Source organism: Tripterygium wilfordii, chromosome 23 (genome assembly GCF_013401445.1).
Source record: "Tripterygium wilfordii isolate XIE 37 chromosome 23, ASM1340144v1, whole genome shotgun sequence".
In the NCBI taxonomy this organism is placed as follows: Eukaryota; Viridiplantae; Streptophyta; class Magnoliopsida; order Celastrales; family Celastraceae; genus Tripterygium; species Tripterygium wilfordii.
This window is the reverse complement of record NC_052254.1, coordinates 4,985,212-5,001,188: the sequence shown is the minus strand read 5'-3', so window position 1 is coordinate 5,001,188 and position 15,977 is coordinate 4,985,212. Positions and strand designations below refer to the sequence as shown.

At 37.2% G+C, this 15,977-nt stretch overlaps 4 protein-coding genes across 5 annotated transcripts in view; 1 reads left to right on the top strand and 3 right to left on the bottom strand.

Moving 5' to 3' along the window:
• Positions 1-15,977, bottom strand: part of LOC119992714 — a 107,344-nt gene that overhangs the window by 81,191 nt on the left and 10,176 nt on the right. The window lies entirely within an intron of this gene.
• LOC119993264 (WAT1-related protein At4g30420-like) lies at positions 544-2,878 on the bottom strand. Its single transcript, XM_038840313.1, has 7 exons — positions 2,579-2,878; positions 1,967-2,035; positions 1,770-1,886; positions 1,453-1,681; positions 1,219-1,377; positions 994-1,142; positions 544-905 (listed from the first exon to the last, which is right to left on the bottom strand). The coding sequence occupies exons 1-7, from the start codon at positions 2,761-2,763 to the stop codon at positions 701-703; spliced, it is 1,113 nt and encodes a 370-aa protein (XP_038696241.1). The 5' UTR covers positions 2,764-2,878; the 3' UTR covers positions 544-700.
• On the top strand, positions 5,205-8,505 carry LOC119993268 (succinate dehydrogenase subunit 7B, mitochondrial-like). Its single transcript, XM_038840317.1, has 4 exons — positions 5,205-5,356; positions 5,450-5,521; positions 6,145-6,247; positions 8,213-8,505. Exons 1-4 carry the CDS (start codon positions 5,300-5,302, stop codon positions 8,293-8,295), a joined length of 315 nt encoding a protein of 104 aa, XP_038696245.1. The 5' UTR covers positions 5,205-5,299; the 3' UTR covers positions 8,296-8,505.
• On the bottom strand, positions 9,959-15,756 carry LOC119993261 (receptor-like protein 13). Of its 2 annotated transcripts, none has more exons than XM_038840309.1 (9): positions 15,462-15,756; positions 14,377-15,329; positions 12,312-14,289; positions 12,047-12,211; positions 11,750-11,905; positions 11,571-11,645; positions 11,289-11,438; positions 11,045-11,191; positions 9,959-10,912 (listed from the first exon to the last, which is right to left on the bottom strand). In XM_038840309.1, the coding sequence occupies exons 3-9, from the start codon at positions 12,646-12,648 to the stop codon at positions 10,095-10,097; spliced, it is 1,848 nt and encodes a 615-aa protein (XP_038696237.1). In that variant the 5' UTR covers positions 12,649-14,289; positions 14,377-15,329; positions 15,462-15,756; the 3' UTR covers positions 9,959-10,094. The 2 variants fall into 2 exon arrangements, with proteins under 2 accessions (XP_038696237.1, XP_038696239.1); XM_038840311.1 differs by having other exon boundaries at positions 12,312-14,144; positions 15,287-15,329.

Sequence of the window (15,977 nt, the reverse complement as noted above, 5' to 3'; positions counted from 1 at the left end):
AAAGCTGTGAGCTCCGAAGAGAGAGAGAGAGAGTGGATATATGTATTGTAGACATACATTTTTGTGTTCTTTTGTTTGTTTCTAATTTTTGTAAAAAGTGTTCAATTTTACACCTATTTTCGATTTTTACTTAAACTAAAGTCATGTCAGCAAATTAGATCCATGTCAGCATGTTTTGACAGAAAATGAGACGGAAGGGCTAATGTAATCCACTATCCAAAGTTGAAGGGCTTCTTTGACACGAAAAAAAGTTAAGGAGCTTAGTTGACCCATTTTTGAAAGTATAGGGGCTTTATCGTTACTTGTCCCTTTAATTTTCTATTGAGCTAAATGAAGGTTAAATTCGGATTTCAAGTATTCTGAAAATCACCAATCGACCCATCTTTGTATGGGTTCGGTGAAATTGTCGACTCGACTCCATAGGTCGGTTGATTGTGGATTATCGGCTGGCCAATAAACCGTCCCTTGTCTAGCCCTAACTAAAAGCATGTGAGGTGGACTTGCGCCTGTAGATGAGTTGAGTTTTGGGCCCGTACCACCATTTCTAGCTTACTATAATTTTATGTTTCAAAATTGGGCACAATTGTAGGCCCATATGCATCTAGATAAGTCTCTTATAAATACTTGCAGTATTATTAAGTCTAGCAGACTTTCATTTATCTCATCTTTCCCTTGCCCTTATTACAAACAACAGACAGACCTATCTGATATGAGTAATGAGTGGTTCCTTCAAATCCTCAACAACATTTCTCTCTGGAGGCTCATAACTTGGACCTTGACTGGTACTCCTCTGATCATTTTGTATTTCTGGGTCGGCCTTCTCTTGTTTGATTACCTTAATGTCTTCTGCTTTACCCCATAACACGACGTATAAACCCGTAATCACAGCAATAGCACCTGCCAAACTGAAGTGAAACAAAAAAATGACTTACTTGGTTCATGAATTAATAACATCAATAGTTGTTGAAGATTTTAGTGGTGCTGGTGCATTACCTTCCAATATATATTTGGTCATGTAGGAATATAGCAGCCAAGATTGCGACAATGACAGTGGATAGAGGGTTAAACATTGCACAAAAGAGTGGACCTCTTTGTGAAATGCACCATGATTGACCAAACACAGACACAACTGATGCCATTCCCTATTCATCATAATTTCAATTAGCAGTTTAATTAGATAATATCCAATTTGAGTATGAGTGAAAATGTGGTACGTACCGCGAAGAGGCAGCAAATATACTCTATATTGGAATGCAGTTTGTATGCTTGAATATCAGGTTCTATGAATAATGAAAGGACTGCCATTTGCAATAATCCCATGAAACAAATCCAAAATGTTGCAACTAAGTGATCAGGACAGTTTGCTGTTACCTTGACCTAATCGGGGACGGAGAAAATTAGCGACAGAAAAATTGCACAGTTGAAGACAATTTGGAGCAGTAATGTAAGTACCTGCACAATTAGCCATACTGACCAGCAAAAATTGCTCATAAAGAGCAGTAGACAACCTATCAACCATGTATCACCTCCAATACCAAATGAAGAATTTAGTGGAACAAATTCTGTGTTCAATATTTTAGGGCCTTTTAGTGATGCCACAGAAATGGCTCCGCCGACGCAGACAATTGTTCCTCCAATCTTGGCAATACTTCTTATGCTTCTGATGTTAATTTTCTCCAAGCTAATCCCATGTACAGAAAGAACATACATTCAAGTTATCAATTCCTTTAAAAAAGAGACAGAAGATGAGGAGAGTTTTGTGCATTTACCCTGCAATGGTTGCCAACACAAAAGTAACTGCTGGAATCAGATTCACAGTTGTGCTTGCTACAGTTGGGGACGATAATTTTAGGCCCGAGAAATATGTGACCTGATTACACACCGTTCTGCCAGTGAAACTAATATGTTAATTATATTTGCAGAACTGTAAACTATGCACGTAATTGAAAGGAAAACCAGGGCTAACCCAAAAAGAGAGGCGACAAACAGCCAAAAAAAGCTTCTGAATCCCAAAGAAACATGGACAGTTGAACTCCTGCCAGCAAAATCAACACATGAGAAAACAGAGCACTCTGTTTCCGTTCAAAAATATAAGAGAGTGATAAGGATCTCCTTGCAACTAAAGCCCAACCGACACCCACCTAATGGGCCGGCTGTAACCAGAGTCTCCAGGGAGCCCAAGGCCCAATGCCCTGAAAACTCTAGCTGCAAGGGGAGGCCCATACCTCCCCCTTATAAGTGGCACTTCACTCCCACATCTGAGCGATGTGGGACGTGCACGTAACATACCCCCGCTCTTACAGGGCCAATGCCCACGTTGGCCCACGCTGTCCCTAAGACAGGTCGCCCCTTCCGTGAACGCAACCAAATGATAAGGATCTCCTTGCAACCAAAGCCCAACCGACACCCACCTAATGGGCCGGCTGTAACTAGAGTCTCCAGGGAGCCCAAGGCCCAATGCCCTGAAAACTCTAGCTGCAAGGGGAGGCCCATACCTTCCCCTTATAAGTGGCACTTCACCCCACATCTGAGCGATGTGGGACGTGCACGTAACAGAGAGATGAAATGAAATCATCACCTGCTTGAAAAATAAGCAATTGGTGCCATGAACAAAGTGGCAATCGCCGCCCTGTAGACCAAATAGACCATTGGTTTCAGACCATCGGAAAACGCGGCCTTTGCGAGGAGAGTGACTCCGGCATAAGTTGTTTGAAGTGCTACAAGTGCCATTACAGGCTTGCTGTAAGCATCCAGCCATCCCATTCTGCAGTCAAATTCTCAGAACAACAGAGTAAGGATTCATGGTTTTATGTAATGGGAACAGCCTGGTCCGACCCAAATTGGACCGCACAACCACACCATACTTGTTTTCTTAGTTTGAATCAAAATAATTGTACCTTTAAAGGTTCACGAGTCGTGTGAGCTAATAAAGACGGGGAAATTAATTGTCTAGTAGCTAATAAAGAGTTAAAGACAAAGGGAAATGTGTTCCTAAAAAAAAAGGGAAATGTGACATTATAACCTATTTTATTGGAAGTATTTGTTTAGGCAAATCTCATGAAAGGATGCGACCGAAAAGACAAGACTCCACAAGGCACCAACCAATAACAATTTCAAAACTTAGCCATGAGAATTGGAATGACAATTATGAAATATCTTTATTTTACTTCTTTCTATGTACATGTATTCTAAATCATTCTCTAAATTATTTAAATATTTATTTCTATGATTATTATTTATTAATTTAAATTCAAGCCACACATTGGAGAATTAATATAAAATGAATATATACATATATATATATATGTGGAGAATTCTCTCCTACGGACCTATAATGTGGTCTTAATTTACGGACTAAACCTCAGTCGTTCATTGGATCTCATCAACGATTGAAAATCAGTCTATCAAATGACACCAAAGACCCAGAATCTTCTACGCTCTCCTCTCATCTAACCTGGTAGCATGGCTCTACCCAAACTCCCAACCTCCTCATGTGCTCTTCTCTCATCTCATGTTTGGGTTTTAGAATCCTCTATCTAGAGCTGCGAAATCAAGTAGATTTTGATTATTTGTTTAAGATCTTTGGAAAATGGGCTATTGGAGGATTTATTTTTCTCTGATTTGGGCAATCGTCCCTTGTTTAAGATCTTTGGGTATGTGTTTTGGTTTCAGATCTTTGGTTGTGTACTTCAATTGCTATTGTTTTGAGAATATGTGTCTCGGGTGTGTTGTCGGAGGTGTCAGAGGAGGTTTTTGTAGAGAGGAGATTTTGCGTTTTTGGTAAAGTGAAATCTCACCCGTTGATGAAATCCAACGACTAAAATTTCAGTCCGTAAGTTAAGACCGTAATATATATATATATATATATATATATATATTATATATATATATATATATATGTCAACATCAAAAAAAAAAGAAGAAGGTAATTTAGAGTTATAAAACCTGGCCACCTCTCAATGATTTGAAAAAAAAGAAGTGAAACAGCCTGGGAATCAATAATGTTCAAGAGAAGAGGAGGAGCACAACTTGTTTATGGGAAGAGAGAGAGAGGAGAGGAGAGTTTGTGATTTTTCATGGAGAAATAGAGCATTTCATAGTTTTTTTTTGAAAGCATTTTGTATTTGGTATCACTAAATATTGGATAATATAAACATTAAATATTTTTTCAAAATGATGACTGTTTAAAAAGCATGTCTTAGGCAAATGTATTTATTAAATGGACAAAATTATCCTTGTATAAAAAAGCACATTTTAGACATTACATGCCTACCATTTCAACATTTGTAGATTTATCATGAAGTGGTCCTTTCAATTCCACTTCAGGACTCTTGTTGTCTAAAGTATCATCTATCAAGACTTGCACAATGTTCTTCTCATCTTGAAGCTTTGGTTCTTCCTATTGTTTGGTCATTTCAATAAATATCTTTGGCTTTACCCCACAACACTAACATATTTTAATTGTTAAGCTTCTAATATTAATTTTTATAGGCGGGACTATTTGCACTCCCTATTTCTCCATTCACACCCCTTTTCCCCCAACCACCAAACACGCCCTTAACAAATTCATTCACATCCCATTTCTCTCTCTACTCTCACGCGCATCATCAATGACCACCACTGCCACTGCTTGGTCCGGCCACTGACCTATCGAAAAAGCTTTTCTCGACCCTCACGAGCATGACCCAACCAACCTCGTCTCAAACCGTTGCCTGTAGCCTCCGGAATTGTCCTTGGAAGCTGACGGGCATTGTGAAGAAAAGCTTCGATCCGACTGAATCCGACGATAAAATGACGAACCACCACCACCAACGAGTTCACCGACCAGAGACGAACCAGACCCAGTTCTTGGCCTGTCGGAACTGACACCGAAATGCCCTATTGGAGTTCACCAGTCAGAGACTCGGGGTGGCTAAGGGTCGCGTTTAGACTTTGGGGGAAATGAGGTGTCAATGGAAAAATGAGGAGTGCAAATAGTCTTCTTCATTTTTATAATATGGTACTAAATTTTGATGATTATTAATTGAAAAAATAAACATGTTATAACTATAGCAAGCAAAGAACTACTAATAGAAGATGAGAGTAAAGTAATTTCCCTCGAGCACCCTAAATTTTTTAATTCGAATGAAATTGGGCTGAAAGGCTTCCACCGGTGTCAGATGGGCCAGGAAGGTCCAATGATGAACGTTTGGAGCTTTGTGGGCTACAATTACGGCCCACCCAGTCTGTGATTGTTTTCCTTTTGTACTCACTGCTGTTGGAATCAGACCCGAACGAAAGGAGAGAAGAAGAATAGAGGATGGCCTTCCTACTGAACAGAACCTCCATTGCTTCGCACTTCCGATCCCGTTCTCCGGTTCGTTATGCATACGTATCAAATCATCCTTCTATTATTGTTTATTTCGTTTGCTTAAGATCTGACTCTTTAATCGCATGTTTTGTTGTAAAGCTCGAGTCAGAGGACGCGCTTGCTCTGTCCCGTCGTGGATTTCACATCGGACCAGGGCCTCGTGAGAAAGCTGTGAGTCTCATCTCCCTCTCTCTCTCTCTGTCTTGTTTGTCTCCCCTTGTGGCATATTGGTGCGAGGATCGTTAGTTCCTTTGGATTTTGAAAATCGTATTTATTTTCATTTTTGCTTATGCCTCTTCTAGATATTATTTTCTCTGATCGTGGATAATAGATTTTCTCAATCAACTAGAACTGCTGAGAGATTTTGCTATGTGTGTTATTGGCTTCTTGCAAGTTGTAAGGATTGTTAATTTTATATTTTATCTAGCTACTTATGAAAGACACCAATCTAGGGCAACAATTATATTGGTAAATTATTGAAAGAAATACGATTAAGATTTCATATGCTATTATCTTCAGGAAAGAAATTTATACATTTTTTTCTTCTTTATTTTCGCTATAAAGGTAGTGTTTTTTTGGAACCCTTATGATTCTTATTGGTGGGCTCTTTGATATGAGTTACTCATTTTGAAGGAATGATCCTTTCCACATTTTGCTCAATAAAGCTAGAAATGACATCTTATTTGATACTTTCCGGGACATGTTTTGAGTGTTCTAAGTATTTTGAGTATTTCCTCTCGTTTGCTGTACTTGATATGTGATTTTTCACTGTTTACTACTTATTTTCTTTGCAGCTCTTGGCAGAGGACCCTTCACTTAAGCGGTTCAAATCTCATAAAAAGACTGTGTGGAGACTGAAAAGAGTTGGTGATGTCGTCACTGTCATTGTTGTAGCAGGTATGATGGCAGTTCTGCTATAAATTATCATAGAATTTACTTTACGAATACTCAATCATGTAAAGTTATTGGCTTAACTTTCTGACAAAGACATCTATTATAATAATATAATTTGATCCTTTTAGATTTTAAGAAAACTCTGCATCTGGACTATATTTCATTGTTGGTAATTCACCCATCTTAGATATTATTGACTCTTTGATTGGTGTTTGCTAGTTTTATTTGAATCTCAAATTTTCTTCTTTAGAGGGAGGTTTTTGAGATCCTTGCTTGAGATTCAACTTCACTTACTAAAAGATCTTATAAGCTTCCAAGCAAGAAGCTGAAATTTTATGTATATGAATGTTGACGTTACCTAGACCGCTAGACGTTTCATTACAAAGTTTCACCTTTGAGTTCTCAATTGCTTAATGTGATTCTATTTCTTGATCTTGTAGATTATAGATTTCAAATGTAAATGTATTGCTGTGAAATGATATGTTCTTTTGTTTTTGTTGGTTGTAACTTGTAAGAACGCCTTCTAATGTGTAGATAAACTTCAAATTTTATTAACTGCAATCAGTAAGATTTTATTCTTTAATTAGAAGAAATGATGTGTAGGCGAGTAATGTGCTATGCTATGCGTTTGGCCATTTTGAAATCAGTTTTGAAAATTTCTGTTATCCAATCTTTGTACTCCATAATAAAGAAATGACATGAATATGAATATGCTCAAAATTTTGCTAGTGGCTTACCTGATAGACCCTAATTTCTTCATCATTTAGTGTTTGAAAACGAATAGAAGAATTAAAGAGGAGAGGCGAGAAGGGATCTAGATCTGCACAAGTGGCAAGATTTTTTCGTTGTTTGTTTGGTGTCTTTGTGTATGGGTAGAATAGAGGAAAAATTCGTAGAATGAAGGATGCTGCATGACATTGTTGTTCATCTTCAGTCGGTATTTGTTTTGGAAGAAGGAAAAGAAATGAGAATGATAAGTAGCAGCAGTCACTGGACTTACAAATTGAGCAAAACACCGTGTAATTGATATGGATAAAACCAGAAAACTGGAATTACAGAGAGTAAAATGGTCAGAATAAACCCTAGCTTTCGAGGACCACTGGACCTCCAATGTTTTCCTTACCCTAAAGACCAACTTCCCTTCCTACTACCTCCCCCCTTAACTACAAAAGCAGAAACTACTAGAATAACAAAATACACTAATAGAAAAGCTACAAGTGTTCCTCTCTTAATCGGCCACATGTCCCTCCTTGTTGTATCGGACCTCTCCTCCTCTTAATACATTTTAGTAATAGGTCTATCAGAGAATAAGAGAGGACAGAGTATGAGTGATTGTTGAAATATGGAAATGAGTCGAAGGATAATAAATGCTCTATGGCAATTTTTAGTCTGCTTCTTTAGTTCTTGGTTTCCATTTTCAACCTTTTAATGTTGTCTCTGCCACTTCAAGATACAATATCTGAACTATGGAGGGTCTTTGTTCTGTTGTAAATTGTAATGCAATTGCTCAAGAAAACATATCTTAGGAATTGCAAAGATATCCTAGGCCATGAGCATGACAATTGTGAGATTATGGTTCCAGCCTTATGGCATTGATTAACTTGCTGATGATTGATGTGATCAAGTGGTATTCCCCAAACCTAGACTTAAAGTGTGTTTTCAATTTATCTGTGCACTTGTAGTTTCTTCTTTCTGAATTAGTTCAACCACATTTACGTGATTGGTTTTTCCTTTTCTTGATTGATGTACTTCTGAAGTTGATATGGTTGCCTGAAATAGTGAAGGGATATGTATTTTTCTCAAAAAATGAAGAAGAAGGAGCATATATAATTGGTAAAAGAAAATAAATAAATATATAAATATTGAAAAGAATATGTGAAAAGGATTCGCCTGTCGCAAGAAATTGCTGGTACTTTTTTTTTTTTTGTGAAGCTTTCAGTTCTCTCATATTTATATTGTGTGTTGCAGGATGTTGCTATGAAATCTACGTTAAGGCACTAATGCGAGAAGAAGCTAGGAAACAGGCAACAACTGCGAGTGGAAGTTCATAATGAAGTTTATAACTTTTTGATGTTTCATTTCTCTCTTTTGGCAACAACCATACATGGTTTTGCATCAAAATTAATAAGTAGAACACATGTTATGAAATGCTTGAACTTGAAAGCTTTTGTTCTTCTGATCTCTGTTGAAATTTAATGAAATAATTTTTCCGAATGTTATAGCTATATGAGGTGGGGATGTATGCCTTTGCTTCTCAAACTATATTTCCATGTGTTTTCAATACATTCTGCTAATGAGACGTTTTGGACAGTTTAAGGAGATCAAATGCGTATCATTATGTAGCTGTATCCAGGGGCTCTTATAGAACTAGATGTAGAGGTAATTTCAAGTACTAAACACTGCAATTCACATGAACTTGAACAATTTCTCAAACAGTTGCTACAAAAGAGAGATATTTAGTAGACAAATTTTCATACAGATTGATTGATCCAAAATCAGAGTTGGAACAACAAAAGGCTAACAGGGAACCTTGACCACCACCATCTGTAGAAAAAGCTACACATTCTAGAAATTGTCCTCCACGAAATAATAGCAAGCGGTGATGCACACTTCTATTCGATAAAACCATGCTCGTCGCCAATATGGATTTATGTATAGAATTGCCGCTATTGCCAATAGTACCATAACATAAGACACCACAAAACTCACATAGAAAACACCATTGTCCATGAAACCATCATCTTCATCCTCACCAAGAAAGGCATTTGGAGATGGTAATGTAGAAACATTTTCTTTGCAACTTTCAGTCAATGGAGGTCCACAGAGAAAACGGTTTCCCTCATAACTACTTTCATCAAATGTTATAAATTGGCCTTTCCTGTCCGGAAGTGGACCTGACAAATTGTTGTATGCCACTCTGAAAACTGCTAGAAAGTTCAACTCTGTAAGTTGAGGAGGGACTATACCAATCAAGTAGTTGTAAGAAAGATCCAAACTCTCAATTTGCTTCAAGTTTGCGAACGTTGTGGGGATTTGTCCCGTCAGATTGTTGTATGATAGATTCAGAGATTTGATATTGCTTAACTTTCCAAATTCAGGTGGGATTTCACCAGAGAATTTGTTGCAAGACAAATCAATTCCAAACATATAATTGAGGATTATTCCTGAGTAATTAAGGGACCTACTCTTTGCCATAAACTCCACAACTTCTTCGACATCGAATGTAAAATTATGTGCCAAGTTGATGTCTTCTCTAGCTTCAAAATTCAAATTACTTAAACAGGGAGGTAGACGACCAGATAAATTATTCGACGAAAGATCCAAGATGCTTAATTGGTTTAGATTGCATAAGCCAATGGGAATCTCACCATGGAACTGGTTCGCTCCCAGAAGAAGAACACCCAAACTTGCGACATTGCCGATCCAACTTGGAATGATGCCGCTGAAGCTGTTATATCCAAGGTCTACCACCACAATAGAAGAGTTGTTAAGAAAATCATGTGGTAATCGACCTCGCAGCCTGTTATCATTTAAATGGACATGGCTAAGATACTGTAACTGGCCGAAGCAAGGTGGTATAGAGCCAGACAGATAATTCTTGGACAGATCTAGAAAATGAAGTCCATGAAGCTTGCAGAAATCCGACGGAATAGCTCCCTTAAAGTAATTATTGGACATATCAATACTAGATAAATATGAGATGTTTGATAGCCATCTTGGAAGCTTGCCAGATAAGAAGTTGTTGCTGACGGCCAATAGTTGCAAAGAGGAAAAGGCTGAGATATTAGGTATCTCTCCCACAAAATTGCTGCCATCCAATTCAAGACTCTCCAATGTGGTAGAGTTAAAATCAGTAAGACCGTATACGCCCATGCAATCTGTTGTTTGATAGTTTAATAAACTTCAATGAGGACCTCTGCTTGTCAGACTGCCATAATATTCCTCCAGAAAATTGATTGTTAGATAAGTCCAAAAGTTCTAATGACTCCATCTCAACCAAGCTAGCAGGGATCTCGCCAAGGAAAAAATTTCCAGACATACGTAAGGACTGCAGATTTGGAAAAATGACACTTAGATTTGTAGGAATTTGACCTTGTACCTGGTTGTCAGATATATCTATCCCAGAGAGATGTAGATTCGAATGTGATGGCAATAACAATGGGCCCGTAAAGTAGTTACCACCCAAAACAATATCATCTAATGATGTGTTATTCTCAAGCAACCAAGTTGGGAACACACCTCCAAACTCACAACCCATTAGATAAATCCTCTCCAAATCATTTTGATGATAGAGGAAATTGGGAAGATGTGGTTTTGATTTCTTGAATAGAGAACTCCTAAAAATCAATTTCCGTAGTTGAAATCTTGGAATCCAGAATTGGCTATCAAGATCTTGAACAATGTTATCAGCATAGAAATCCTTAAGATTTGAGAGATTTGCCAATGGCTTTAATGACATTGGGACTTCAATGTCATTCCCTAGCAGCCAGAGGACTTCAAGAGAAATGAGATTGGATATGGGAGTGGAGGCAATATTTCCATTGAATTGATTGGAAGAGAGATCCATGTATCGAAGAGATGACAAATTTCGTAAACATTGTGGGAGTGTCCCTTCAAGTTCATTTGAATTGAGATAAAGTTCTTGCAAGTTCTTCAATTCACACCAGCCTGCAGATTAAATAATTGATTCGCTTCTTATATTAAAATTTTGAACATTGTAAATGTTACTTGTAGAAGAAAAAATAAGATAAATTAATTGAGGGAGAAAAATGTGAAATTGATATTATAAAAGAAACAAACCTTCATTAGGCAGGATTCCCTTGAGTCCACAACTTCCCAAACTTAAAACTCTTAGAGAATTCAATGATCTAATGCTTTGGAGAAAGTCTGTGCGTAGAATAGAACCATCCAGGAACAATTCTTCCAACGCACTCAAATTGCCCAACTCTATACATACACATGTAGGTAGACCACCAATTTATTAAACATATCAATCTTTAATTAATTACAGAATATATAGGTAACCAAAGATTTGCTTACATACCTTGAGTAGTTGTAGTTCCGTTTAAGTAATTATTTGTAAGAACTAGTGTTCTGAGGTTTGGGATTGACCCTAATGATTGCAGGTGAATGCTTGTATTGTTTTGTTGGCTTCCTAGATCAAGAACTCTTAACTTGTTCAAAGTTCTTTTGCCTGCAAAGAAAGAAGAAAAAAATAAAACAAAAGAGGAAATGCAAACTATTAAAACCTTTAACATGAATTAGATTAGATTCAAGGCTTTCTTTTGGAAAAACACAATATTCAGTAACCATTCTCTATTTATACCTTGAAGAGATCCAAAGCCTTCAATCTTATTCCCGCTCATGTGTAACTCCTCCAAGTTGTTCAGACCGAAGAATTCTGTCAAAAAAATGAAGCACTTCTCAATCTAGAAATGGTTGAACCAAAACCAGAAGCCTCCACAATCGTATGCTTTTTGATTAATATGGAAACCTTATACGAACCATGCGTACGAATTGTTCCCTTCAATTGATTGTTTTCCAGATTTAAAACTTTTAAGTTAGAAAGATCATGCAGAGACGATATGATGCTGTTGTCGAAATAATTAGAGCTCAAATCAAGAAACTCCAAATTGCTCAACCTGGACAGTCTTCCAAAACCTGCAGTAATAAAGAGATCAGCATGCATTAAGTCTGACTAAGGAGAGCCGTATGCATTATTTTACTTCTTCTATTGAAATAAATAACCACAAGAACTTCTCACTGAATCATAAGAATAGCAGATATGTGTGGAATGCACACCATTGCTTTGATCCGATGGAATTGAACTCATTCCATTATTGTCTAGATAAAGAGTCCTAAGAGATGAAATCCCACTCAGACATCCTAACATGCTCTGGTTGAATGAGTTTTGACCCAAATCAAGCACCTCTAGATTGTTCAACCTTGACGATAATATTTCAAATCCTGTAAGCAAGTAGTTAAGAAAAACACAACAAAAATTAGAGCGCATTCGAAAATAATTAAAGTAAATCAAATTAATTTCACCAAATACGCGTTTGAGGACCTTCATTCTCAATACAGCCAACTATATTATTGAACGACAAGTAAAGTATATTCAGTTCTTCAAACGGGAGAAACAGAGAGGCATTGATGTACAACACCGGCGAGTTCAATGTTCTACTAAGGGAGAGTGTAATTACTCGTCCTGTGGCAGGATTGCACTTAACCGATCCCCACTTACAACAGTCTGAAGTCTCCTCACCCTCCAACCAGTCTAGCTGATTGAATAAAGGCTTGAGTTGCAAGAGAGCAAGTCTCTCCTGCTCCCAACACCCATGGCACCACCCACCATCTATTGATACCCATATAATTACCATAACACATATCCACTTTGGTCCCATATCTTTGTATGTTGATCAACCACACAAGCTGATCCATTCATTTATACTTATTAGAGGTGTTGCATTCTAATTATTATTAATTATTCTAATTTAAGAAGACCATGACTTTGACTTCTACAAAAAAAAGGTTCAATGTTTGAATAACACGGTAGAAGAAAAAGAAGTGGCTTCCCAGAAATTCAACATCAACTTTTTCTTCATCCAAATAATTCCTGACAAAAAATTCTTCAACTCATAAAGACAGTTCTTGACTTTTTAAGTCATGTAAAATAGAGATCTTTGGCAGTTTCCCCACAATATATCGAATATTAATTGCACCATTAATGTTGTTGATTAATATAGATGTTGAAGAGGCTCAAATGTCTTCTTTACAAGCCATGCGTTTTTATTTTTTTTTGTGAAAATAGAGAATTATTAAACTAGGCATAACCTAAGGGTGACTTGGGGGTCAATAAGAATGCACGTCAGCTAGTCCATTCTGCATAGAGGAAGACTCTCCTTTGGGTTCAAAGTGCTAGTTTTTTCCTAACATTTGTTGTTAATGTGCCGTGTTGCTTGGTTTTGCCATATATTATTTGTGTACATTCTAATGACTGTCAATCATATTTGCATTTTCCAGCTTTGTTGGATATATTCCACCAATTTGACTTGGTCACAATTATGCAAAACAATAAACCCAAAGAAATTCATAAAAGTTTAAATCGCGAAATAAATCATATAACACAGAACGTTTTCGCACACAATTGCACAAATGCCATAGAAGATTCAATCTAGTAAATTTCAGAACATAGAAGATCACTAGTTAATCTTTTAATTATGCCACAAACAAAGACCAACATTATTCAAGAACACAGCCAATTCACTTTCGACGCTAAAAGAACTTGAAAACCAGCTGCGAATCTAATTCAAATGTTGGTACAGTATTAAAACAATTTAAGATTTATGACTTGCATCATGTTAGCTGTAGAAACAAGAATATCTCACAGATTTCAGATGATGCAAGCAGATCTATCTTCTTTCAACACTACAATTCTTTTGTAAATCTGAGTTGCTGGGGCAGAGCTCAATAGTTTTAACATTGTATCAAAGGGAAAGACATAAACCCTAGAAGTACACTTAGGACGAAAACACATAACTAAGCAAGGATCTCAAAAAGTACAATTTATCTCTGGGAAGTGCTTTTGTGAAGATGTCAGCTAAATGATCATCAGTACTACAATGCTCTAGCTTAATAAATCCTTCTTCAATCGCACCTCTCACAAATTGATACTTGATAGCAATATGCTTTGTCAGATTATGATCAATAGGATTCTTTGCAATAGCAATTGCTGACTTGCTATCACAAGATATCACTGTTTAACCTTCTTGAGCTACTCCAATGTCCTCCATGACTCTCCTAATCCACACTGCCTGTGAAGCTGCTACATACTCTTCTTCAGCTGAAGAGAGAGCCATTGTCTTTTGTTTCTTTGATGCCTATGTTCACATTCCAGACCCTAACCCAAGAACAAAACCATAGGAACTCCTCATATCATCCAAGCATCCTTCCCATATCACTATCATAGTGTAACGACCCAAATGATGGCACGTGACCGACGCATGACCCCAATGAACCCGGAGGTCCACTGAGACCATGCAAGCCTCAGAACAGACACATAAGTTATGCAAAATGGATAGAAATACTCATAACACAGAGAAATCTGAATACAATCAAGGCCTATTACATACCAGAATTCATAACTGTGTTTTAATGGGGCTTTTGGATATAGAGTTTAGTTCCAAACGCTAAACAGAGCACAACATAGAAAATACCCACCCAACAAGTGGCGGGTTCTCCAAAAAGTGAGTTGAACTCGACACAGCTGAGGATGGTTTGGGATTTGTTGGATCCACTCTATCTTAAAAAAATAACATATAAAGCGTAAGTCACAAGACTCAGTGAATTAATAGTAACTTAGACGATACAAAGAGGACAAGCCGAGCAAATGGGAGTCAAAGAACAGATCAATCAATAAGTTGGAAGGGAGTACTGTCATATAGAATCGATCAGAACATCGGACAGCACATGTAGTGCCACATATTAGATAGCGCACATTGTGTCAAATATCAGACATCACACTCAATGCCACATATCAGATAGCACACACAGTGCCAAATATCAAATAACACATATAATGCCAAATATCAGAACCACATTTGTTGGCCAACACAAGGGGCTAGCAACCCCATGCTAGCTAAGGCTAAACATGGTGCACCAAGGCTAACGTCTACTGTCGTTAGCATACAGAATTCTGAAAAATAGTAACTTCCAAGAAACAGATAATAATTAATCAATCAATTATTGAACGGAATCAGAATAGCATATGATAAAAAATTGAAATTAGAATAACACATAATTCAGAAACAGAATTAGAACCAGAGTAACTTATAGCAATGTCATATCGGAAGGTAGCAAACAATTCAGTACTGGTCCCAAACATAGGCCTATCAAGGGTCACATAGGTAATTCGATAAACAGTACATGAATTGAGATATACGGAGATCAACAAATACGCACACTATGACAAAACCTGAAGAATGTCTCGGATCATAAGTGTGTATAGGTTTAGTGTATTGAAAAAGTTATCTACTCACTCACCTGAAGTATGCTGCTAGCCAAATCCTGCAGCAATGTCCACCGCCTGATCGTAAAAAAAAAACGACATAGTATTCAATAACCAAGTAGCAACAGTAAATAGAACTTCAATAGATCATTGCCTTACTACAAGCACAAACATCATCTTAATTGAAAACAATAATTAAATCCCACTTACCCTTGAAAATCTAGTTCTTAACCGAATTTCTTAGACTTCCAAACGCTCCAATTTCCTACAAGATTTTCACCATACCACATCACTGGGCATGTAGCACTTCCCATTTTGTATAGGTCAAAGATTCAAATTTTAGTTGATTTTAGGGCTTACCCGAGCCAAGTAGCACATGAAATCCAACCTTTAGCTTTGACCATCAAGGTTTCCACGTACAAGCACAAGTACAATATAGACAATCTCTTTCTAACCTTCGATCAGAATTTCGATCATATAATGAACTTTAGCTTTGTAGACCGCACACCGCTGATGTAATAATTCTTGCAAGTGCACAAGAGTCTACGAATAGTACAGTGTATGCAAGTACGAGGTCGATCCCACAGAGACTAGTTAATCTAATTAATGTACCTAACTTGATGAATGATTGAGATTTGAGAAAGAAGGAAGAATGATTGATGTAAATAAAATAAAATAAAAACAAAGAAATAAAATTCAGATTTTTGTGATATCAATATGAGAAGA

What these genes read in the sequence shown, in the direction of transcription:
- LOC119993264 (XM_038840313.1), bottom strand. Translation starts at nt 2,763, where the DNA reads ATGGGATGGCTGGATGCTTACAGCAAGCCTGTAATGGCACTTGTAGCA. An exon ending in GTGTTGGCAACCATTGCAGG is followed by an intron (nt 1,682 to 1,769) that starts GTAAATGCACAA and finishes ACATGGGATTAG; the next exon opens with CTTGGAGAAAATTAACATCA. An exon ending in CAGTATGGCTAATTGTGCAG is followed by an intron (nt 1,378 to 1,452) that starts GTACTTACATTA and finishes GTCCCCGATTAG; the next exon opens with GTCAAGGTAACAGCAAACTG.
- LOC119993268 (XM_038840317.1), top strand. Translation starts at nt 5,300, where the DNA reads ATGGCCTTCCTACTGAACAGAACCTCCATTGCTTCGCACTTCCGATCC. An exon ending in ACTTCCGATCCCGTTCTCCG is followed by an intron (nt 5,357 to 5,449) that starts GTTCGTTATGCA and finishes TTTGTTGTAAAG; the next exon opens with CTCGAGTCAGAGGACGCGCT. An exon ending in CACTGTCATTGTTGTAGCAG is followed by an intron (nt 6,248 to 8,212) that starts GTATGATGGCAG and finishes TGTGTGTTGCAG; the next exon opens with GATGTTGCTATGAAATCTAC.
- LOC119993261 (XM_038840309.1), bottom strand. Translation starts at nt 12,648, where the DNA reads ATGGGACCAAAGTGGATATGTGTTATGGTAATTATATGGGTATCAATA. An exon ending in TCCATCGGATCAAAGCAATG is followed by an intron (nt 11,906 to 12,046) that starts GTGTGCATTCCA and finishes TTATTACTGCAG; the next exon opens with GTTTTGGAAGACTGTCCAGG. An exon ending in GGGAACAATTCGTACGCATG is followed by an intron (nt 11,646 to 11,749) that starts GTTCGTATAAGG and finishes TTTTTTTGACAG; the next exon opens with AATTCTTCGGTCTGAACAAC.